The sequence below is a fragment of the Amblyraja radiata genome, chromosome 12 (genome assembly GCF_010909765.2).
Source record: "Amblyraja radiata isolate CabotCenter1 chromosome 12, sAmbRad1.1.pri, whole genome shotgun sequence".
Lineage (NCBI taxonomy): Eukaryota > Metazoa > Chordata > Chondrichthyes > Rajiformes > Rajidae > Amblyraja > Amblyraja radiata.
In genome coordinates, this window is record NC_045967.1 from 7,014,860 (window position 1) to 7,039,189 (window position 24,330).

The 24,330-nt window shown below is 43.0% G+C and overlaps 1 protein-coding gene across 5 annotated transcripts in view; it reads left to right on the forward strand.

The window, feature by feature from the left end:
* LOC116978891 overlaps positions 1 to 24,330 on the forward strand; it is a 153,259-nt gene that overhangs the window by 41,544 nt on the left and 87,385 nt on the right. For all 5 annotated transcript variants that reach the window (XM_033030151.1, XM_033030150.1, XM_033030154.1 and 2 more), the window contains 4 exons: positions 8,609 to 8,696; positions 12,715 to 12,896; positions 14,979 to 15,121; positions 16,695 to 16,860. In XM_033030151.1, the coding sequence (XP_032886042.1) occupies positions 8,609 to 8,696; positions 12,715 to 12,896; positions 14,979 to 15,121; positions 16,695 to 16,860 (579 nt within the window). The remainder of the gene's footprint in view (positions 1 to 8,608; positions 8,697 to 12,714; positions 12,897 to 14,978; positions 15,122 to 16,694; positions 16,861 to 24,330) is intronic.

The following is a 24,330-nucleotide window of genomic DNA, read 5'->3' on the forward strand; positions in this document are numbered from 1 at the left end:
AAAGTGGTGAAATCATTGGACAAAGTCAGCATGGATTTACAAAAGGTAAATCATGTCTGACGAATCTTATAGAATTTTTCGAGGATGTAACTAGTAGCGTGGATAGGGGAGAACCAGTGGATGTGGTGTATCTGGACTTCCAGAAGGCTTTCGACAAGGTCCCACATAAGAGATTAGTTTACAAACTTAAAGCACACGGCATTGGGGGTTCAGTATTGATGTGGATAGAGAACTGGCTGGCAAACAGGAAGCAAAGTGTAGGAGTAAACGGGTCCTTTTCACAATGGCAGGCAGTGACTAGTGGGGTACCGCAAGGCTCAGTGCTGGGACCCCAGCTATTTACAATATATATTAATGATCTGGATGAGGGAATTGAAGGCAATATCTCCAAGTTTGACGACACTAAGCTGGGGGGCAGTGTTAGCTGTGAGGAGGATGCTAGGAGACTGCAAGGTGACTTGGATAGGTTGGGTGAGTGGGCAAATGTATGGCAGATGCAGTATAATGTGGATAAATGTGAGGTTATCCATTTTGGTGGCAAAAACAGGAAAGCAGACTATTATCTAAATGGTGGCCGACTAGGAAAAGGGGAGATGCAGCGAGACCTGGGTGTCATGGTACACCAGTCATTGAAAGTGGGCATGCAGGTGCAGCAGGCAGTGAAGAAAGCGAATGGTATGTTAGCTTTCATAGCAAAAGGATTTGAGTATAGGAGCAGGGAGGTTCTACTGCAGTTGTACAGGGTCTTGGTGAGACCACACCTGGAGTATTGCGTACAGTTTTGGTCTCCAAATCTGAGGAAGGACATTATTGCCATAGAGGGAGTGCAGAGAAGGTTCACCAGACTGATTCCTGGGATGTCAGGACTGTCTTATGAAGAAAGACTGGATAGACTTGGTTTATACTCTCTAGAATTTAGAAGATTGAGAGGGGATCTTATAGAAACTTACAAAATTCTTAAGGGGTTGGACAGGCTAGATGCAGGAAGATTGCTCCCGATGTTGGGGAAGTCCAGGACAAGGGGTCACAGCTTAAGGATAAGGGGGAAATCCTTTAAAACCGAGATGAGAAGAACTTTTTTCACACAGAGAGTGGTGAATCTCTGGAACTCCCTGCCACAGAGGGTAGTCGAGGCCAGTTCATTGGCTATATTTAAGAGGGAGTTAGATGTGGCCCTTGTGGCTAAGGGGATCAGAGGGTATGGAGAGAAGGCAGGTACGGGATACTGAGTTGGATGATCAGCCATGATCATATTGAATGGCGGTGCAGGCTCGAAGGGCCGAATGGCCTACTCCTGCACCTAATTTCTATGTTTCTATGTTTCTATGATGACAATTTAAAAAAAAATCACTATTCTCTCTGCTGCCTCTGCTGGAGGGAGGGGGAGGGACTATAAAACCAGAAAGTGGTGTGCCTCACTCATTCTCTGCAAGATGGATGAAGCCAAAGGGTCACGTCTCTCTGAGCTCTGAATAACACTGAACACATGTCTACTCAACTGTGAGTCCCCTTAATGTGGTTTGAAAATGAAAATATGGTTTGTTTGATGTAAAAAGGCACTGCCTGCAAATGTTTGTTTGGGTGCTTTGGCGATGTTAAAATGCGCTACTTACTGCAAATGGTGGTTTGGGTGCTTTGGCTTGAAGTTGAAAGGCACTACGTACTGCAAATAGTGGCTTGGTGCTATGGCTTGATGTTGAAAGGCACTACTTACTGCAAATGGTGACATGGGTGCTTTGGCTTGAAGTTGAAAGGCACCACACTGCAAATGGTGGCTTGGTTGCTTTGGCTTGAAGTTGAAAGGCACTACGTACTGCAAATAGTGGCTTGGTGCTTTGGCTTGAAGTTGAAAGGCACTACTGCAAATGCACTTACTTCCTGTTTGCATTTTATATTGATTTTAGATAAAACGCTACCACTTACGGCTGTGATTTTTGGCCTTCTTACTCAGTCTCCCTCTGCTCAGCAGGTACAGAGAATTCTTCCCATCAATGAAAAATAAAAGTGTTATTAGTGTTTAAAAAATATTGAGAATCTCTCTCCTGTCAATCACGTCATGAAGCCCACACCTTTTCCGGTGGGAGGGGGAGGTGTTATAAAACCCGGAAGTGTGGGTGTGGCTCAGTCACTGCATGATGGGGGAGGGAGAGTTCACGATTCTGTCTGAGCTGTGAATCAACTGAACACACTGAATGTCAACTGAACTGTGAGTTTGGTGTTTTGAGTGGTTTTATGGTGGTTTCACCCTGCATGAAATAGTACGAAGCTGCATTTGAATTTGGTGGCCTTGCACCCTGCTTGAAATGGAATGAAACTGCACTTGAATTTGGTGGCCTTGCACCCTGCTTGAAGTGGAATGAAACTGCACTTGAATTTGGCGGCCTTGCATCCTGCTTGAAGTGGTATGAAACTGCACTGAATTTGGTGGCCTTGCACCCTGCTTGAAATGGTAGGAAAATGGATTTTAATTTGGTGGTCTTGCACCCTGCTTGAAATTGAATTTCAAGAAATAGCCATGAGTCATCTGCCAGCCCACCAGCCGTGAGTGAGCTGCCAGCAGATCAGGCTTGAGGGACTGAGCTGCCAGCAGATCAGGCTTGAGGGACTGAGCTGTCACCCCAAGAACCCATACCAGCGCTCCAGAAAGCCCCCCCACTGGCCACCAATATTGGAATTGGTGGAGAGATGGAATATTGCGTCGGGGACCAGCCCTCCCGTGTGAACATGGGACCCAACGGGTCCCACTTAGTCTAGTATATACAGTATTAATGATTTGCAAGAGGGAATTAGGAGCAACACTAGCAAGTTTGCGGATGACACAAAGCTGGGTGGCAGTGTGCACTGTGAAGAGGATGTTAGGAGTTTGCAGGGTGACCTGGACAGGTTCAGTAAGTGGGCAGATGTGTGGCAGATGCAGTATAATATAGATAAGTGTGAGGTTATCCACTTTAGCGGCAAAAATAAGGGGACAGATAATTATTTCAATGGGGTTAGGTTAGGCAAGGGGGAGGTGCAGCGAGATCTGGGCGACCTTGTACACCAGTCACTGAAAGTTGGCGTGCAGGTACAGCAGGCAGTGAAGAAAGCTAATGGAATGTTGGCCTTCATAGCTAGAGGATTTCAGTATAGGAGTAAAGACGTTCTTCTGCAGCTGTATAGGGCTCTGGTGAGACCACATCTGTCGTATTGTGTCCAGTTTTGGTCTCTATATTTGAGGAAGGACATCCTTGTGATTGAGGCAGTTCAGAGTAGGTTCACGAGATTGATCCCTGGGATGGCAGGACTGTCATATGAGGAAAGATTGAAAAGACTAGGCTTGTATTCACTGGAATTTAGAAGGATGAGGGGGTTCTTATAGAAATATATAAAATAATAAAAGGACTGGACAAGCTAGATGCAGGAAAAATGTTCCCAAAGTTGGGCTAGTCCTGAACCAGGTGCCAAAGTCTTAGAATAAAGGGGAAGCCATTTAGTCTGAGGTGAGAAAAAACGTTTTCACCCAGAGAGTTGTGAATATGTGGAATTCCATGCCACAGAGGGCAGTGGAGGCCCAGTCACTGGATGGATTTAAGAGAGAGTTAGATAGAGCACTAGGGGCTAGTGGAATCAAGAGATATGGGGAGAAGGCAGGCATGGGTTATTGATTGGGGACGATCAGCCATGATCACAATGAATGGCAGTGCTGACTCGAAGGACCCGAATGGTCTCCTCCTGCACCTATTTTCTATGTTTCTATAGACACAAGAGGCTGGAGTAATTCAGCGGGACAGGCAGCATCTCTGGAGAGAAGGAATGGAAGAGGCTCAACCTGAAATGTCACCGATGATATTGTCACATGAAATACACAAAATTCTGCATAGTCTCCAAACAAATCAGATATAGGTGCAGGAAGGAACTGCAGATGCTGGTTTAAACCGACAATAGACACAAAAAGCTGGAGTAACTCAATGGGTCAGGGAGCATCTCTGGAGAAACATCACCTATTCCTTTTCTCCAGAGATGTTGTCTGTCCAGATCAGATATACCATACATACACCATACGTAGATACAATCAGTTCACTTCAAGTGCAATAGATAGATCAAAGGGGAAGATACAGAGGGCAGAGTACATAGGAGGAAGATTAAAATCTTCTATTATCTTGACCGCTGGTGCTGTCTGTACGGGGTTTGTACGTTCTCCATTGGACCATGTGGGTTTTCTCCAGGTGCTCCAGCTTCCTACCACATTCTAAAGACATTCACGTAGGTCAATTGTCCCTTGTGTGTCGGATGCAAAAGTGAGAAAACAGAACTCGTGTACGGGTGATCATTGGTCGGCACGGTGGGCAGTGTATATTTGCATTCAGCAACTCTAATACAATATACTACAATTACACGAATTACATTTCTCTCGTGGTAACAACAACTCATCAGTTGTTTCTGATACATATCATTCCCATTTCAATGAAAAATAGTAAGATTAAACGAGAACTCACCAGTTTGAAGTTTGATCTTTATTTTATGAGGAGTTACGATAAGGGACTACGTGAAGAACCCCGCTCAGCCGCACGTGCGTCAATCTTCAAAGCAGCGGTGTGAAATCACGGGTAATAGTGACTGAAATAAAATAGTAAGATAAAAGAAGATTAGAACTACCAGATGACATTCATGAGGTTTGGGAGTGGATGACACGTAGTCCCTCATCGTAACTCCTCATAAAATAAAGATCAAACTTCAAACTGGTAAGTTCTCATTTAATCTTACTATTTTACTTCGGAGTCATGTGAGTGACTACGTGAAGATTTCAAAGCTCTGTAATTTCATGCCGCAGATTCAAATCCCGGCCTCTCACTGCATTGATTGACTCAACATAATTAAATAATCAATAATGTATCAACCATAACATTGCTTTAACGAATTAATGGTTTATTTTAACAAAGAAAACAATAGTAACCCCTCTATCCCAGGAGGAAACTATCTAACTGAACTTAAAACAGAATCCGCAAACCCCCCAGCCTTGCAATTGGCTTATGATAAAACCTTTGGAACATCAGTTCACTGGACCATCCTTCGGCCGAGAGGATATGGTCTATAGGAACGTCCATCGCCCTGGCCGCTGAAGTTGATGCCGCCCTGGTGGAATGAGATTTTAAATTATTAGTGTCATTCCCAGCGCTTACCAGAACCTGCTGTTGCCACCTTGAGATAGTTTGCACCAACACCTTACTGTGTGTTTTTTTGTGGCTTATGAACAACGCTGACTCTGTTCCCCTCAAGGTTCTGGTAGCCTCAATGTAATGTGACAAACATGACACTACACACAGGCGGGAATCCTTGGGGCATACCGAAAAGACAATCGTACACCCTGTCGCCCCTATTCTACTCTGCTGGAGCAGATCATAAACATAAAAAATGATGATACATCCATCTAGCCGCAGCTTCTGTAATGTCTGCATACGTTGGGCTGATACCAACACTATAAGCATGACCACCTTCATGTTGAATTTGGCTAGGGATAGGAGTGCCACAGGAGCCCACTGGCGAAGCAGCATAAGAACTCCGCTTACATTCCAGATTACCGAATACCTGAGCTTGGGAGGATTGGAATTAAAAACTCCCTTCATTAATCTAGAGACTAACGGATGTGTCCCCACTGAATGTAATTCTGACACCATGGGTAAATATGATGACAGAGCACTTCTGGCTGTATTGATGCACTATAGCTTAACTTTTGATCGAAATAGAGAGTTGACAAGAACTCCAGTACATCTGAGATGCCTGCATTTTGATATGTGAGTGGTAAATCTCTGGAATTCTCTGCCACAGAAGGTAGTTGAGGCCAGTTCATTGGCTATATTTAAGAGGGAGTTAGATGTGGCCCTTGTGGCTAGAGGGATCAGGGGTATGGAGAGAAGGCAGGTACGGGATACTGAGTTGGATGATCAGCCATGATCATATTGAATGGTGGTGCAGGCTCGAAGGGCTGAATTGCCTACTCCTGCACTTAATTTCTATGTTTCTATGTTTCTATATTCTGCCGTAAGCAGAACACCTCCCACTTTCTTATCGAAGAGATGTACTGCTTTTGGGTACTATCCCTCCAGGCTGCAGTGATAACATCCACGGTACGATCGGTTAGTCCTTTCCCCAGGTATGGTCTCATTAGAATCTGCAAATTAACAGATCAATACGATCGTGTAAAGGATGCTGATCACCAGTTACTGGTTCATAAGTAGGTTTTTGTGTTTGGGAACTATCATGTAAGGCTCAGTAGCCATCAACAAAACATGAGCATACCATGGCTGAGTAGGCCAGTCGGGTACCACTAATACTCCTGAAGCGGAGTCCTGCTTGATTTTTTGCAGGCATTGACTGACGAGGCAGAATGGAGGAAATACATATATAAACATTCCACCCCAGTGCAGCGAGAACGCATTGACCGCTGCTGCCCCAGGATCTGGTTCCCATGAAAAGTATTTAGGCAACTGTTGGTTTAGTCTGGATGCAAACAAATCGATATCTGGCATCCCAAACCGCGCAACAACATTTTAAAATGTATCATGGTTCAACAGACATTCGATGTTGTCATTGAATTGTCGTGACCTTGTGTCTGTGACTGTGTTGAATCTACCTGGTAAATGGATTGCTGAAATCCAAATGTTTCTGTCAATACACCAGCTCCAGATCTGATTAACCAACTTATCACAAGCTTTCGACTTGACTCCACCCATATGATTCAAATATGCTACTGCAGTAGTGTTGCAGTTTGGATTTTTCGACTTAACATGGTTCCTTGTCCATAGATTAACATTGTTGTACATAGCTGCTGCAAGCATTTCTTCAGTTCGCTGACCAGGCATTCGGAATCTGAGCAATAACATTAGGAAGATCTGTGGCTGCTCGATTATAAATTTACTGATCTCAAAGTCAATTTTCTTTTGGTGTTAATGGAATCTATGAGAAATATAAATGGGAGTGGATTCCGTAGTTTATCGTAACACTGCTCCTATAGGTTATTCTATAATGTTATAGGGAATATCAAAACCTGTGTTTATGTTTGCATTTATGCAGTATGGATGCAATGTGCAGAAATGAACTGCAGATGCTGGTTTACACTGAAGATATACACAAAAAGCTGGAGGATCTCAGCGGGTCAGAGTAAAGGAGAAAGGGAACTGGTGATGTTTCAGGTCGAGAACCTTGTTCTGTCTGAAGAAGGGTATCGACCCGAAAAGTCACCTATTCCTCGAGCCACCTATAACCTTAGTTATTGCAGCTTTTTGTGTCTATGCAAAGTGTGGATATTTGTTAATATATTTGTGTTGGTACATGCACATGTTACTGCATAGAATCACAGAGCATAGAAGGAGTCCATTCGGTCGACAGTCCCTGTGTTAGCCATTGGAAGGATTTACCTATTAATGGGAATGTGAAATTAAAAGAGAGGGCAAAATCAGTCTGTTGCAGAATAAAGTGCTGGAGACATTGTATCAGATGTGATGATGATACAAAATGGAAGAAGATTTAAAAATATATATTTTTGTGATGTGATTGTTGGTGACAAGACCGGAACTTATCATGAATTCCGAATTGGCCAATGAAAGGAGAAGGTTGTTTGGGCATCTCAGACGGCAGTTAAAAAACAACCAGTTTGGTGGGTCAGAAATTACTTGCAGATTAGAAAGGGAAAGGCAGAATATTTTCCCAGAAGGATAATATCAACCTATCAACCTTCCCAGAAGGATAATATCCAGCAACACAGGTTTTTGCAACAACCTATTATTTTTAAGAACACCTACCGACCTTTGCCTAATTACTAATGTGGTTAATGACATGAATTTAAACCGCCCGGCTGTAATGGTGGAATTCAATAGACAATTGGTGCAGGAATAGGCCATTTGGTCCTTCAAGCCATACTGCCATTCACTGTGATCATGGCTGATCATCCACATTCACATGTCCCCGGGTCATTTTCCCAGGTCTATGAACATTAATGTACCAACTTAAACCCTGAAATTACGGTTCAAAGACCAGTCGGAAAACAAACGACGGGAATGATCCCAGGAATGATTGGGTTAACCTCTCCTTCCCCTTCCTCCCCACCTCCTCGCCCCTCTCCCACCTCTTCTCGTCTGCCTCCACTACTCCCTCTCCTTCCTCCCCCTCCTTTCACCCTTCTCCACACTCCTTGCCCTCCCACCTCCATCCCCTCCCTCCCCTTCTCCCCCACTTACTATTCCTCCCCTCCCACCCACCTCCTGTCACTTCTCCCCACCCTTCACACCCACTGTCCTTTCCTCCACCTCCTCTCACTCTTCTCCGCCTCACTCCCCTCCTTTACCCCTCTCCCTCCATGACTCTAGAATGTGACAGGGAATTGCTGAGTTATTACTTTAGATTTTTGAACAATATCAAGTCCAAAAGGCTATTATGATCCATTACATCTTCCGCTTGTACTCTGTTGTTGCCTCTCCTGCTTTCTAAACTTTCATAGGCCTTCCTTCCTGGTATCCCTAACCTTTCCCATCATTGTATATATCCCTAATTGTACCGTTCTGTGATGGGCCCTCTGTGCAGTACTAACCCCCATGATGAGTTACTCTAATTCCGTGTTCCATTCTGCCTGTAGATGTCGATTGCATTGTCTATAATGAGGAATTCATGGAGTGCACATGGACCCACAGTGAAGGGGACGTGAACTACACCCTGTATCACTGGTGAGTTTGCCAGCCAGATGCAACTGCTCAAGGAATACCTGTCCTTCTACAGTTTTTTATCACTAAGAATTTATTAACACGTTGATGTTTCCACACAGCGAGATCAAGAGATGTTTTGTTTTTTCCATCAGAAATAAATGACTAGAAAATAAATAGTGAAATATCAGATATCCAAGGTTCAATATTCAATTCTGAAACATTTAACACATATATTCTAATGCGATATCACAACGAGTCAATCATTATCAAAGATAGACACAAAACGCTGGAGTAACTCAGTGGGGCAGACAGCATCACATCTCAGGAGAGAAGGAGTGGGTGACGTTTAGGGTGGAGACTCTTATCAGAGCTTTACTCATCCAACCATTGAGGTGAGAGATTGCTGTGAAAACTTGTCTGCTTCTGAAATCCTCTAAACAAGCCTTGATGTTTTCACCTAGTATGGCTTTCATGTGAGCATGATGGCATTCCATTGTTTCTGATTCTTAACTATGTTTTGGAGTTGCCCAGCAAACATTTAGTTTTGTGTAGTTTAGTTTAGAGATTATAGCACAGAAACAGGTCCTTTGGCCCACCAAATCCGACCGACCAGCGATCCCCGCACATTAACACTACTCTCCCCACTTGAGAGCCAATTTTACATTTATACCAAGCCAATTAACCTACAAACTTGTATGTTTTTGGGGTGTGGAGGAACCTGAAGATCTCAGAGAAAACCCACGCAGATCACGGGGAGAAGGTACGAACGCCAAACAGACAGCACCCGTAGTGGGGATTGAACCCGGGTCTGTGGCGCTGTAAGGCAGTAGCTGTGCCGCCGTGGGCTGAAATCAGAAACACCAGTTGACCACCAATGCTGGGACTTGAAGGTCCTTGACTTTGCGTACAATTGCTTAAAGTACAAATGGCTTAACGGAAGGATTTATCTCTTTTTTCAGAAGTTTGCACTGACACTTACCCCCGAACACATCCACTACGAATCAACTTCAGAGGCAGGGTTGATTGGACATTGGTTCGACCACACTGTGCAATTCAGCCTGGATTAGAGGGCAGTAGCTGCAAGTTGAGGTTGTGCGAATGTACTGTTATGGGCCTGTCCCCCTTACGCGACTCTTTCGGCGACTGCCGGCACCCATCATAGGTCATTGCAGGTTGCCGACAATTTCCAACATGTTGAAATTCCAGCGGCGACCAGAAAGACGCTACGACTCTTAGGGCTACTGAGGAGACTATTCACGACCATACTGGCGACACCCTGGCGACATGTCACGGGCTTAAGCCTGTATGGTCGTGAGGAGTCGCCCAGGTCCGGACAGGATATTCCCTAGGACATTGAGGGAAGTTAGTGTAGAAACAGCAGGGGCTATGACAGAAATATTTCAAATGTCATTAGAAACGGGAATAGTGCCGGGGGATTGGCGTACTGCGCATGTTGTTCCATTGTTTAAAAAGGGGTCTAAGAGTAAACACAGCAATTATAGACCTGTCAGTTTGACGTCAGTGGTGGGCAAATTAATGGAAAGGATACTTAGAGATAATATATATAAGCATCTGGATAAACAGGGTCTGATTAGGAACAGTCAACATGGATTTGTGCCTGGAAGGTCATGTTTGACTAATCTTCTTGAATTTTTTGAAGATGTTACTCGGGAAATTGATGAGGGTAAAGCAGTGGATGTTGTATATATGGACTTCAGTAAGGCCTTTTACAAGGTTCCTCATGGAAGGTTGGTTAAGAAGGTTCAATGGTTGGGTATTAATGGTGGAGTAGCAAGATGGATTCAACAGTGGCTGAATGGGAGATGCCAGAGAGTAATGGTGGATGGTTGTTTGTCAGGTTGGAGGCCAGTGACGAGTGGGGTGCCACAGGGATCTGTGTTGGGTCCACTGTTGTCTGTCATGTACATCAATGATCTGGATGATGGTGTGGTAAATTGGATTAGTAAGTATGCAGATGATACTAAGATAGGTGGGGTTGTGGATAATGAAGTAGAGTTTCAAAGTCTACAGAGAGATTTATGCCAATTGGAAGAGTGGGCTGAAAGATGGCAGATGGAGTTTAATGCTGATAAGTGTGAGGTGTTACATCTTGGCAGGATAAATTAAAATAGGACGGACGTACATGGTAAATGGTAGGGAATTGAAGAATGCAGGTGAACAGAGGGATCTGGGAATAACTGTGCACAGTTCCCTGAAAGTGGAATCTCATGTAGATAGGGTGGTAAAGAAAGCTTTTGGTGTGCTGGCCTTCATAAATCAGAGCATTGAGTATAGAAGTTGGGATGTCATGTTAAAATTGTACAAGGCATTGGTGAAGCCAATTCTGGAGTATGGTGTACAATTTTGGTCGCCTAATTATAGGAAGGATGTCAACAAAATAGAGAGAGTACAGAGGAGATTTACTAGAATGTTGCCTGGGTTTCAGCAACTAAGTTACAGAGAAAGGTTCAACAAGTTAGGGCTTTATTCTTTGGAGCGCAGAAGGTTAAGGGGGACTTGATAGAGGTCTTTAAAATGATGAGAGGGATAGACAGAGTTGACGTGGATAAGCTTTTCCCACAGAGTAGGGAAGATTCAAACAAGGGGACATGACTTGAGAATTAAGGGACAGAAGTTTAGGGGTAACATGAGGGGGAGCTTCTTTATTCAGAGAGTGGTGGCTGTGTGGAATGAGCTTCCAGTGAAGGTGGTGGAGGCAGGTTCGTTTTTATCATTTAAAAATAAATTGGATAGTTATATGGACGGGAAGGGAAAGGAGGGTTATGGTCTGAGCGCAGGTATATGGGACTAGGGGAGAATATGGGTTCGGCACGGACTAGAAGGGTCGAGATGGCCTGTTTCCGTGCTGTAATTGTTATATGGTTATATGGTTATATAAAGAGTCGTACCTTGTTCCGGTCGCCGCTAGATTTTCAACATGTTGGAAATTGTCGGCGACCTGCAATGACCTATGACGGGTGCCGGCAGTCACCGAAAAAGTTGCGTAAGTGGGACAGGCCCATTAGTGTCCCTAAGTTCATAAATCATTGGAGCAGAATTAGGCCATTCAGCCCATCGAGTCTACTCCGCCATTCAATCATGGCTGATCTATCTCTCCCTCTGTCCCAAGTGTAGATTATCAAGGATACATTTCAAGGCGGCTTGGTCTAACTGGTAATAATCTGACAATGTAGTGTTGATAAATGTGTGATTTTTTTTTACTTCGAAGCCTTCATTTGCTAATATTGAATCAAAATTGAATAGTTTCTATTTTCCACCTCCTGTAGGTATAACTCTAAACCACCACAGGAATGTAACATTCAGCAGCGTGGTTACATCGTAGGATGTCATTTCTCAACCAGCATGATTCAACTATTCAAAAACTATTTATGCTTTGTGTAAAGAGTGGCTGATCAATAGGGGTTGATCAATAGGGGCTGATCAATCGGCGGCCCAGCAGCTGCTGCCTCACACCGCCAAATACCTGGGCACAATCCTCACCTCAGCTGCTGTTCATGGAGTTCTCTCTGTAACCTGGTGGGCTTCCTCCAGGTGCTCCGGTTTACATCCACATTCCAAAGATGTGCGTAATTGACCTCATTGACTCCAGAGTGTTGGCTAAGGATGTGAAAATGGGATAACAGTTTAGTTTAGTTGAGAGATACAGGCTGTTCGGCTCACCGAATCTGCACCGAGCAGCAATCCCCGAACATTAACACTATCCTACACACACTAGGGACAATTTACATTTACGGCAAGCCAATTAACCTACAAACCTGTAGGTGTTTGTAGTGTGGGAGGAAAACAAAGATCTTGATGAAAACCCAAGGTAGACAAAAGTGCTACTTTTGTGAAAGTGAAACTCATTTGGTGCAGCAGCATCTATGGAGCGAAGGAAATAGGCAAGGAGGTGGGTGGGAGGGGAGGAAGGGGAAGGAGAGGTTAACCCAATCATTCCTTGCTTTAAATAATTTAGGAAGCGTAGTTTTTACAGTTTTTAATTTCCCAGTCATAATTGATAAAATATTGCTTGTTACAGGTATAGGAATGAACCACCACAGGAATGCAAGAGCTACATTCAACAACATGGCTACAACGTAGGATGCTATTTCTCATCCAGTGAGATACAACAATTCAAAAGATTTTACGTTTCCATAAATGGATCCAGTGGCTCAGGAACTATTTCAGGAGAACCCCAAAAGTTTCAGCTCCAGGACCAAGGTAAGAGTGTTTGTAGATAACACACCAGCTGGCATTGGTAAAGTCAAAATCACTAAAGAGTGTTTTGTTGAGTTGAGTTGAGTTTATTATTGCCAGGGATTACAGAGATACATTAGAATGCTTCTTGTCCATGTTACCCAGTCAAATCATACTAGACATGAGTACAATGGATCTTCTGGAACAGCAAGCAGAGAGTTGCTTGTTCCAATGCCATCTTGCAGCTTCCAAGTCTCTGAAAAGTACAATTTCTGTAATTCTTACCTTCAGACCTGGTATCCCGGCTGCACTGGATTGATGAAGTAAGGGTTGGTTCAATACCATTACCGCTCCATACAGCTGCTGCAGGCTGCACTCCATGCACCTGCTCACTCAGCTGCTGTAGGGCCTTTCACAGCCGCCTCTGGCAACACCACGCACTGCAACCCTTTCCCCCTTCTTAGTTCTCTCACCAGTCTTACTGTCTCCGACTACATTCTACCTCTGTTCCGCCCACTCCCCTGACATCAGTCTGAAGAAAGGTGTCAACCCGAAACCTCACCCATTCCTTCTCTCCAGAGATGCTGCCTGTCCCCTTGTTACTCCAGCATTTTGTGCCTACCCACTATTTTAAAGCTAATAGAACTGTGGTCACTCACCCTTATCGGCTCACCCACTGACACTACAGTCACTTGTCCTTCCCAGTTTCCTCAGAGTAGATCAAGCTTTGCCTTTTCCATTGTAGGGCTCACGACATATTGCCTCCGGAAACTTTCCTGAACACATTTGACAAATTCCACCCCATCTAAGGCGTTGTCTGTATGGCAGTCCCAGTCTATATCATAGAGTGATACAATGTGGAAACAAACCTATCGGCCCAACTTGCCCACACCAGCCAACATGTCCCAGTTAAAAATCACAATCCTCTCCTAAGACAACCCTATTAGTCTTGCAGCTGCCTGCAATCTCCTGGCATTTTTGTTCTTGTAATTCCCATTATTTGGCAGCTAACAGTAAGCTCTCAACAAAATGATCATTCCCTTTTTATTTTAAGCTCTTGACTTGACTAATGTATAGAAATTTCCCATCCCAGTTACTGCAATTGTAAAGCCTTATGGCCCTGTCCCACGGTGCGAGTTCATTCCAAGAGCTCTCCCGAGTTTAAAAAAAATCAAACTCGTGGTAAGCACGGAGAATGAACGTAGCGGGTACGTCGGAACTCGGGGACGTCTCTTCGTAGCTCGTAACGCTAACAGCAGGTAAGCTCGGGAAAAATCGTGAAGTTTTTCAATGTTGAAAAATGTCCACGAGAGCCCCGAATGCCGACGAGTGGCCATTACCGTAAATCTAGGGAGAACTCTCGGAATGAACTCGTACCGTGGGTCAGAGCCATTAGAGCTCTACGATTACTGGTTACCCTGCCAAAATTAACAGAATAATAGATAAAGGCAGTGAAAGAGATTTAAAAACACAAATTGGATAATTTAACATCAGCTAAGGAGTCTGATGATGTGAAACAATAAGCTAAAGCCTCCGAAACAGGGAATTATAGACGCAAAAATCGGAACTTTTTTACACAGAGAGTGGTGGGTGCCTGGAACGGTTCTGACAGAGGCAAATGGATTAGTGGCATTTAGGAGGCTTTTAGATAGGCGCAAGGGAATGGAAGGGTGTGGATCACGTGCAGGCAGGGGAGATTAGTTTTATTTGGCATCATATTCAGCATGGACATTGTGGGCCGAAGGGCCTGTCCCTGTACTGTACTGTTCTCTGTGCATTCCTTAACCATGCAAGTTATCAACAACTTGAACGTTTCTAGATCATGGTTATTGATGGGAGCTTTTATTTCAAACTTATTTAATTGAATCATGTGATGCAACATGTATACAGATCAATAGGCCAGGTGCCAAGACAGTCATTTAATAGTTTCACGCATTTGCTTACGTATCCTACTGATTGCATTGAATTTGATCTGATGCTAGCTCTTGAAGCTTGGACAATGCTCTCGCTTCAGTTCTGCTGTGCTATAATTTTCTTTTGCAAAGAATCACACTGTGTGTGACGTGCAACTGTGTAACGGAACAAAACTCAATTCCTACTTTTCAGTCAAACCCTTTGCTCCTGAGAACCTGGTGGTGAATGCCACGAAAAAGAACGGGCTCAACCTGAGTTGGGTTTCCACGATGCCAAACCTCAATTGCGTGGAGTTTGAAGTCAGGTACCGGAATTACAAGGACAGGAAATGGCAGGTACAGAGTGGCAGTGACTTTAAGACTAATGGTGACTTCAGGGGCAGCATGGTGGCACAGAGGGAGAGTTGCTGCCTCACAGCGCCAGAGAGCCGGGTTTGATCCTGGCTATGGGTGCTGTGTATACGGAGTTTGTACATTCTCCCCGTGACTGCGTGGGTTCTCTCCGGGTGCTCTGGTTTCCTCCCACATCTCCAAAGCCATACAGGTGGGTAGGTTAATTGTCTTTGGTAAATTGTCCCTAGTATGTTGGATAGTGCTAGTGTGCGGGGATCGCTGGTCGGCGCGGAATCGATGGGCCGAATGGTCTGTTTCCGCACTGTATCTCCAAACTAAACTAAACTAAGCATTTCCATGTAATCGTTAACAGTTATTTCATAACTTTGTGGATAATTAAACATTCTCTGCTGTTATTTTCAACATGCAGGGAAATGTTCCCACCCACATTGTTGAGGCCAAATCATGGGAGATTTATCTTCACATCTTGACCCCGGCTATTTGGTTGTTAACTTCTTCAAATAACTTGCTTTTAAATATATGTATGTTATTGAGCAAAACTTGGGTAAAATAAAAAAATGGATGCTCTAAATTATTTCCTTAAGTGAATTAAACAGGGCCCAATGCAATTTGAAAGAACATTTCATACTCCGCTTGGGTAGCATACAAGCCAATGGTGTGAATATTGAATTTTCCAATTTCAGTTAACTCGTATCACCAGTGTGTTCCTGCCATGCACACTAACCCTCCCACCTTCCTTGTTTTCTTTCTCTCTTTGATCACCTTTCCCATTCCCTCCCCCCTCAGGTTCCATCAGCCCATCATCCCCTCCCCATCTGCTTCCATCTGTCACCGACCAGCCTCCATCCCATGCCCTAGCCACCTCAACCTCCTCCACTGCTAATTCCAATTCCCTCTATGATGCAATACGATAGGATAGAATTTTATTCATCCCAGGACGGAAATTGATTTGCCCAGTCATAAAACACAAAATACATAAAACATTAAATTAAAGTGGCGAGTAGAAAAGGTTGGGGATGTGCAACGATTGGGGATGGGGGGAGGGGGGGGGGTGTTCAGTCTCAGTCTACCCCACGACAGAAGGGGCAGGAGTTGTACAGTTTGATAGCCACAGGGAAGTAGGATCTCCTGTGGCATAATGTGCTGCATCTTGGTGGAACCAGTCTGTTGCTGAAGGTACTCCTCAGGTTGACCAGTGTGTCAGGGAGGGGGGTGAGCTGTTTTGTCCAGGATGCTCCACAGTTTGAGGAGCATCCTCCCCTCCAAGACCATCTCCCATGAATCCAACTCCACCCCCAGGACGTAGCCAGCCTTCTTGATGAGTTTGTTAATCCTATTGGCTTCAGACCTGATTCAGAATCTTGGCGTGAAACATCAACCTTTGCCTCTACAGATGCTGTTTGACCCATTGAGCTCTTCTGGCATTGTATTTATTATTGTTCTAGTTCCATCTAAACTCTCATTTGTATTAGTGCTATAATGTCATCGAGTTTTGTATGTAGATTTCATACTTCACATTTGCCACATTCTACTTTTTCATCACTTCGCCACATAGAAAGCCACTGTCATGCAACAAACAGACTTCAATTTGGTAAGTGTGGATCCAGAGAAGCTCTACACCTTTCAAGTGAAAAGCAAGATTAACAAATACTGCGGCACGACAAGATTGTGGAGTGAGTGGAGTCTCCCTCTTTACTGTCGGAGAAACGACATCCAACCAGGTAAATTAAACACGCATGTAAAGCCATTGACAAAATCGTAAGAAAATGTATTTAAAAAAATCCTTTATTCTGAAGCCATTCTGGTAACATGGATGCTGCAGCTACTGGGAACTAATAGTAGAAAATCTGAACAATGGTCTCGAACCAAAATGTCACCTATTCCTTCTATCCAGAGATGCTGTCTGTCCCACTGAGTTGGCTCAATTCCATTACCGCTCCATACAGCTGCTGCAGGCTGTGTTCCATGAACCTGCTCATTCTGCTGCTGTAGGGCCTTTCACAGCCGCCTCTGGCAACACCACGCACTGCAACCACCACAGATATGCCATCCATCTCCTCTGCTCTGTGCGCCAAGACTGCCTTGCCCTACTTCCCAAGCTAATCACAAAACTTCCCATAGAGTGCTACAGCATGGAAACAGGCCCTTCGGCCCAAACTCCCCACACTGGCAACATGTCCCAGCTACACTAGCCTGCATTTTCAAGGTGAGGCAGGTGAGTTCATGGTGAGTTTCACATCTGTAGACTTCCCTCTTCACCACCACCATCTTAGAATGTTATGCTCAGGAAAGTCAATCTACCCATCTATATTAACATCGATTGACTGAAGAAGAACTCAATCAAGTTCCGCCTCAGGACCATGGTAAGAAAACTTGTAAATAAGATACAACCTGGAGCCAATAATGTCAATATAAATTAGCAGATGGGTTTCCAGAAATAATTAAGTAGAGTAATATTATTCTCACCCTAATGTATGTTATCACATTCAGTTTAGTTCATTGTCACGTGTACCAATGTACAGTGAAAAGTTTTTCTGTGTGCTAACCAGTCAGCGGAAAGACAATACATGATTACAAACGAGCCATTCACAGACAGTGTATAGATACATGTTAAGGGAATAACGTTTAGTGCAAGGTAAAGCCAGCATAATCCGATCAAGGATGGTTCAAGGGTCACCAGTGAGGTGGATAGTAGTTCAGCATTGGTCTCTGGTTGTGGAAGGATGATTCAGTTGTCTGATAATCGCTTTCTGTCAAGTGAGGGACTGTGTTGAACGTTAACATAATGCAGCTTTGAAGTTTCATTGGTGAGGTCCAGTTGTAATACAGGAGGTTAGATGTGCTGGCATTCGATCTCCAGGTCCTTGTGGACAACTGCATTTGGCTGGATTGCCACTCAGCCCAAAGGCTGTCATTTTACCAACTTTTTACAATTTGTAATAATTACACTAGCAATTACTGCATTAGGACCAAACACTGAACTGGCCACGGAATTCAAGAACTGCAGATGCTGGTAAAATCGAAGGTAGACAAAAAAGCTGGAGAAACTCAGCGGATGAGGCAGCATCTAAGGAATGAAGGAAAAGGTGGCGTCGTCTAAAGCCATCTTTTAATGCTTTCTTCACCCCAACCTCATTCTACCGTGCACCTTCATTGCCTTCACACTTTATTTTACCCTCCATCCCTTGCCCTTACTCTCTTGACTCCCAAGTGGAGAGTTGAAAATGGATAGGTGCAGATTCATTAGAATGAATAATACCAGTTTCTCCAGCCATTGTCCATATTTTAGACATTTTTCATGTTCATATTTTCCCATATAGCCTTTACATACAGCTTTTTCCCAGTCTGTTAATAGACACAAAAAAGCTGGAGTAACCCAGTGGGACAGGCAGCATCTCTGGAGAGAAGAAATGGGTGATGTTTCTGTCTGAAGAAGGGTCTCAACCCAAAACATCACCCATTCCTTCTCTCCAGAGATGCTGCCTGTCCTGCTGAGTTACTCCAGCTTTTTGTGTCTATGTTCAGTTTAAGCCAGCATCTGCAGTTCATTCCTACACATCCCAGTCTGTTAATATTAACAACTTCCTTTCCAAAACATTATATGTGACCATACTAAAATATTTGATTATAGTTCCTTCTGATATATAAAGCACTGTTTTAGCTTGCTACAGTAATTGGACATTGTTTTAATGTTTAAAACAAAATAATGTTGGAATAATCTGAACTTTCCCTTTCGGTTTATGCAAAGTCTCCCATGATCATGTATTGTCTTTCTGCTGACTGGATAACACGCAACAAAAGCTTTTCACTGTACCTCGGTACACGTGACAACAAAACAAACTGAACATTCTGGTACAAATCTCATAATATATATCTCATCATTATATAAATATATGCACACATGAATAAATAAACTGATGAAGTGCAAATAACAGATAATGGGCTATTAATGTTCAGAGGTATGTCCGAGCCAAGTTTAATAGCCTGATGGCTATGGGGAAGTAGTTTTTCCTGAACCTGGTCATTGCAGTCTTCAGGCTCCTGTCCGTTCCACCTGAAGGTAGCGGGGCGATGAGTGTGTGGCCAGGATGGTGTGGCTCCTTGATGATACTGTCAGCCTTTTTGAGGCAGAGACTGCGATAGATCCCCTCGATGGAAGGGAGGTCAGAGCCGATGATGGACTGGGCAGTGTTTACTACATTTTGTAGTCTTTTCCTCTCCAGGGCACTCAAGTTACCGAACCAAGCCACGATGCAACCGGTCAGCATGCTCTCTACTGTGAACCTGTAGAAGTTTGAGAGAGCCCTCCTTGACAAACCTACTCTCCGTAATCTTCTCAGGAAGTAGAGGAGCTGATGTGCTTTCTTAATAATTGCATCAGTGTTCTCGGACTAGGAAAGATCTTCAGAGATGTGCACGCCCAGGAATTTGAAGCTCTTGACCCGTTCAACCATCGTTGATATAAATGGTTCAGTGGGTCCCCATCCTACTCCTTCCAAAGTCCACAATCAGTTCCTTGGTTTTGCTGGTGTTGAGGGCCAGATTATCATGCTGACACCATATGGACAGTTGCTCGATCTCTCTTCTATACCCTGACTCATCCCCATCGGTGATATGTCCCACAACAGTGGTGTCGTCAACGAACTTGATGATGGAGTTCGCTTTATGACCAGCTAAGCAGTCATGAGTATAGAATGAGTACAGTTGGGGGCTGAGCTCGCAGCCTTAAGGTGCTCCCGTGCTGATTGTTATCGAGGCTGACATATTTTGGGGGTAGGGTGTTGACATGGATAGAAAATTGGTTGGCAGACAAGAAGCAAAGAGTAGGAGTGAATGGGTCCTTTTCAGAATGGCAGGCAGTGGCGAGTGGAGTGCCGCAAGGCTCGGTGTTGGGGTCACAACTGTTTACCATATATTAATGATTTGGAAGAAGGAATTAGGAGCAACACTAGCAAGTTTGTGGATGACACAAATCTGGGTGGCAGTGTGAACTGTGAAGAGGATGTTAGGAGGTTGCAGGGTGACCTGGACAGGTTGAGTGAGTGGGCAGCTGCGTGGCAGATGCAGTATAATATAGATAAGTGTGAGGTTATCCACTTTGGCGGCAAAAACAAGGGGGCAGATTATTATCTCAATGGGGTTAGGTTAGGCAAGGGGGAGGTGCAATGGGATCTGGGCAACCTTGTACACCGGTCACTAAAAGTTGGCGTGCAGGTACAACAGGCAGTGAAGAAAACTAATGGAATGTTGGCCTTCATAACAAGAGAATTTCAGTATAGGAGTAAAGAGGTTCTTCTGCAGTTGTATATGGCTCTCGTGAGACCACATCTGGCATATTGTGTCCACTTTTGGTCTCTATATTTGAGGAAGGACATACTTGTGATTGAGGCAGTGCAGAGTAGGTTCACGAGATTGATCCCTGGGATGGCGGGACTGTCATATGAGGAAAGATTGAAAAGAATAGGCTTGTATTCACTGGAATTTAGAAGGATGAGGGGGTATCTTATAGAAACATATTAAATTATAAAAGGACTGGTCAAGCTAGATGTAGGAAAAAATTTCCCAATGTTGGGCGAGCCCAGAACCAGGGGCCACAGTCTTAGAATAAAGGGGAAGTCATTTAAGTCTGAGGTGAGAAAAAAACGTTTTCATAAAGAGAGTTGTGAATTTGTTGAATTCCCTGCCACAGAGGGCAGTGGAGGCCAAGTCACTGGATGGATTTAAGAGAGAGTTAGATAGAGCTCTAGGGGCTAGTGAAATCAAGGGATATGGGTAGAAGGCAGGCACGGGTTATTGATTGGGGACGATCAGCCATGATCACAATGAATGGCGGTGCTGACTCGAAGGGCCGAATGGTCTCCTCCAGCACCTATTTTCTATGTTTCTATAGATACAAGAGGCTGGAGTAACTCAGCGGGACAGGCAGCATCTCTCGGAGAGAAGGAATAGAAGAGGCTCGACCTGAAATGTCACCGATGATATTGTCACATGAAATACACAAAATTCTGCATGGTCTCCAAACAGATCAGATATAGGTGCAGGAAGGAACTGCAGATGCTGGTTTAAACCAACGATAGACACAAAAAGCTGGAGTAACTCAATGGGTCAGACAGCATCTCTGGAGAAACATCACCTATTCCTTTTTTCCCCGACATGCTGGCTGTCCAGATCAGATATACCATACATACACCATACGTAGATACAATCAGTTCACTTCAAGTACAATAGATAGAGCAAAGGGGAAGGTACAGAGGGCAGAGTACATGGGAGGAAGATTAAAAGCTTCTATTATCTTGACCGCTGGTGCTGTCTGTACGGGGTTTGTACGTTCTCCCTCGGACCATGTGGGTTTTCTCCGGGTCCTCCAGCTTCCTACCACATTCGAATGACATTCAGGTAGGTCAATTGGTCTCTATAAATCGTCCCTTGTGTGTCGGATGCGAAAGTGAGAAAACAGAACTAGTGTACGGGTGATCATTGGTCAGCGCGGTGGGCAGTGTCTGTTCCATGCTGTATCTCTAATACAAAATACTACAACTACAAGAATTACATTTCTCTCGTGATAACAACTCATCAGTTTTTCCTGTTTCTCGTTTCAATGAAAAATAATATATTCACTCAGAATGGTGGAGTAAGCTTACAGTGCTAAAACCTCCCTGTAGCCATTGCCACAATAGTATTTTCCCCAACATCCAGAGTTTGGATTTTTCTATTTAACGTGTTTCCTTATCCATAGAATAACATTGGTGTACATAGCTGCTGCAAGCATTTCTTCAGTTCGCTGACCAGGCATTCGTAATCTGAGCAATAACATTAGGAAGATCTGCGGCCGTTTGATCATAAATTTGCTGATGTGAAAGTCAATTTTCTTTTGGTGTTAATGTTGCTATGGAATCTATGACAGAAACATAAATGGGAGTGGATTCCATAGTTTAGCGTAACAATGCTCCAATAGGTTGTTCTATAATGTTATAGGGAACATAAAAACCTGTGTTTATGTTTGCATTTACTGGATGCTGTATGGATGGAATTTGCAGAAATGCACTGCAGATGCTGGTTTACACCGAAAATAAACACAAACAGCTGGAGTATCTCAGCGGGTTAGAGAAAAAGAGAAAGGGAACTGGTGACATTTCAGGTCGAGAACCTTGTTCAGTCTGAAGAAGGGTCTCGACCCAAAAAGTCACCTATTCCTTGAACCACCTATAACCTTAGTTATTGCAGCTTTTTGTGTCTATTCACAGTGTGGATATTTGTTAATATATTTGTGTTGGTACATGCACATGTTACTGCGGAGAATCACAGAGCATAGAAGGAGTTCATTCGGTCGACAGTCCCTGTGTTAGCCCTTGGAAGGATTTATCTATTAACTAGACTAAGTGGGACCCGTTGGGTCCCAGCTTCACACGGGAGAGCTAGTATGAACCATTTTATAACCAATAGACATTTTTTGCAAGCTTTAGAACCAATAGACATTTTTTGCAAGCTTTAGAACCAATAGACATTTTTTGAAAGCTTTAGAACCAATAGTCATTTTTTTGCAAGCTTTAGAACAAATAGTCATTTTTTTGCAAGCTTTAGAACCAAGAGAGACACTTTTTGCAAGCTTTAGAACCAATAGACATTTTTTGCAAGCTTTAGAATCAATAGACATTTTTTGCAAGCTTTAGAACAATAGACATTTTTTGCAAGCTTTAGAACCAATAGACATTTTTTGCAAGCTTTAGAACCAATAGTCATTTTTTTGCAAGCTTTAGAACCAATAGAGACACTTTATGCACGCTTTAGAACCAATAGACATTTTTTGCAAGCTTTAGAATCAATAGACATTTTTTGCAAGCTTTAGAAACAATAGACATTTTTTTGCAAGCTTTAGAACCAATAGACATTTTTTGCAACCTTTAGATCCAATAGACATTTTTTTTGCAAGCTTTAGAACCAATAGACGTTTTTTTTGCAAGCTTTAGAACCAATGGTCATTTTTTTGCAAGCTTTAGAACCAATAGACATTTATTGCAAGCTTTAGAACCAATAGACATTTTTTGCAAGCTGTAGAACCAATAGATATTATTTTGCAAGCATTTTAGAACCAATAGATATTTTTTTGCAAGCTTTAGAACCAATAGACATTTTTGCAAGCTTTAGAACCAATAGACATTTTTTGCAAGCTTTAGAAACAATAGACATTTTTTGCAAGCTTTAGAACCAATAGACATTTTTGCAAGCTTTAGAACCAATAGACATTTTTTGCAAGCTTTAGACCCAATAGATATTTTTTGCAAGCTTTAGAACCAATAGATACATTTTTTGCAAGCTTTAGAACCAATAGACATTTTTTGCAAGCTTTAGAACCAATAGACATTTTTTTGCAAGCTTTAGAACCAATAGACATTTTTTGCAAGCTTTAGGACCAATAGATACATTTTTTGCAAGCTTTAGAACCAATAGACATTTTTTGCAAGCTTTAGAACCAATAGACATTTTTTGCAAGCTTTAGAACCAATAGACATTTTTTGCAAGCTTTAGTACCAATAGACATTTTTTGCAAGCTTTAGAACCAATAGACATTTTTTGCAAGCTTTAGAACCAATAGACATTTTTTGCAAGCTTTAGAACCAATAGACATTTTTTGCAAGCTTTAGTACCAATAGACTTTTTTGCAAGCTTTAGAACCAATAGAGACACTTTTTGCAAGCTTTAGAACCAAGAGACATTTTTTGTAAGCTTTAGAATCAATAGACATTTTTCACTAGCTTTAGAACCAATAGACATTTTTTTGCAAGCTTTAGAACCAAGAGACATTTTTTGCAAGCTTTAGTACCAATAGACTTTTTTGCACGCATTAGAACCAATAGAGACACTTTTTGCAAGCTTTCGAACCAATAGACAGTTTTTGCAAGCTTTCGAACCAATAGACATTTTTTTGCAAGCTTTAGAACCAATAGACATTTTTTTGCAAGCTTTAGAACCAATAGACATTTTTTGCAAGCTTTAGAACCAATAGACATTTTTTTGCAAGCTTTAGAACCAATAGAGACACTTTTTGCAAGCTTTAGAACCAATAGACATTTTTTTGCAAGCTTTAGATCCAATAGACTTTTTTTGCAAGCTTTAGAACCAATAGACATTTCTTTGCAAGCTTTAGCACCAATAGAGACCTTTTTTGCAAGCTTTAGAACCAATAGACATTT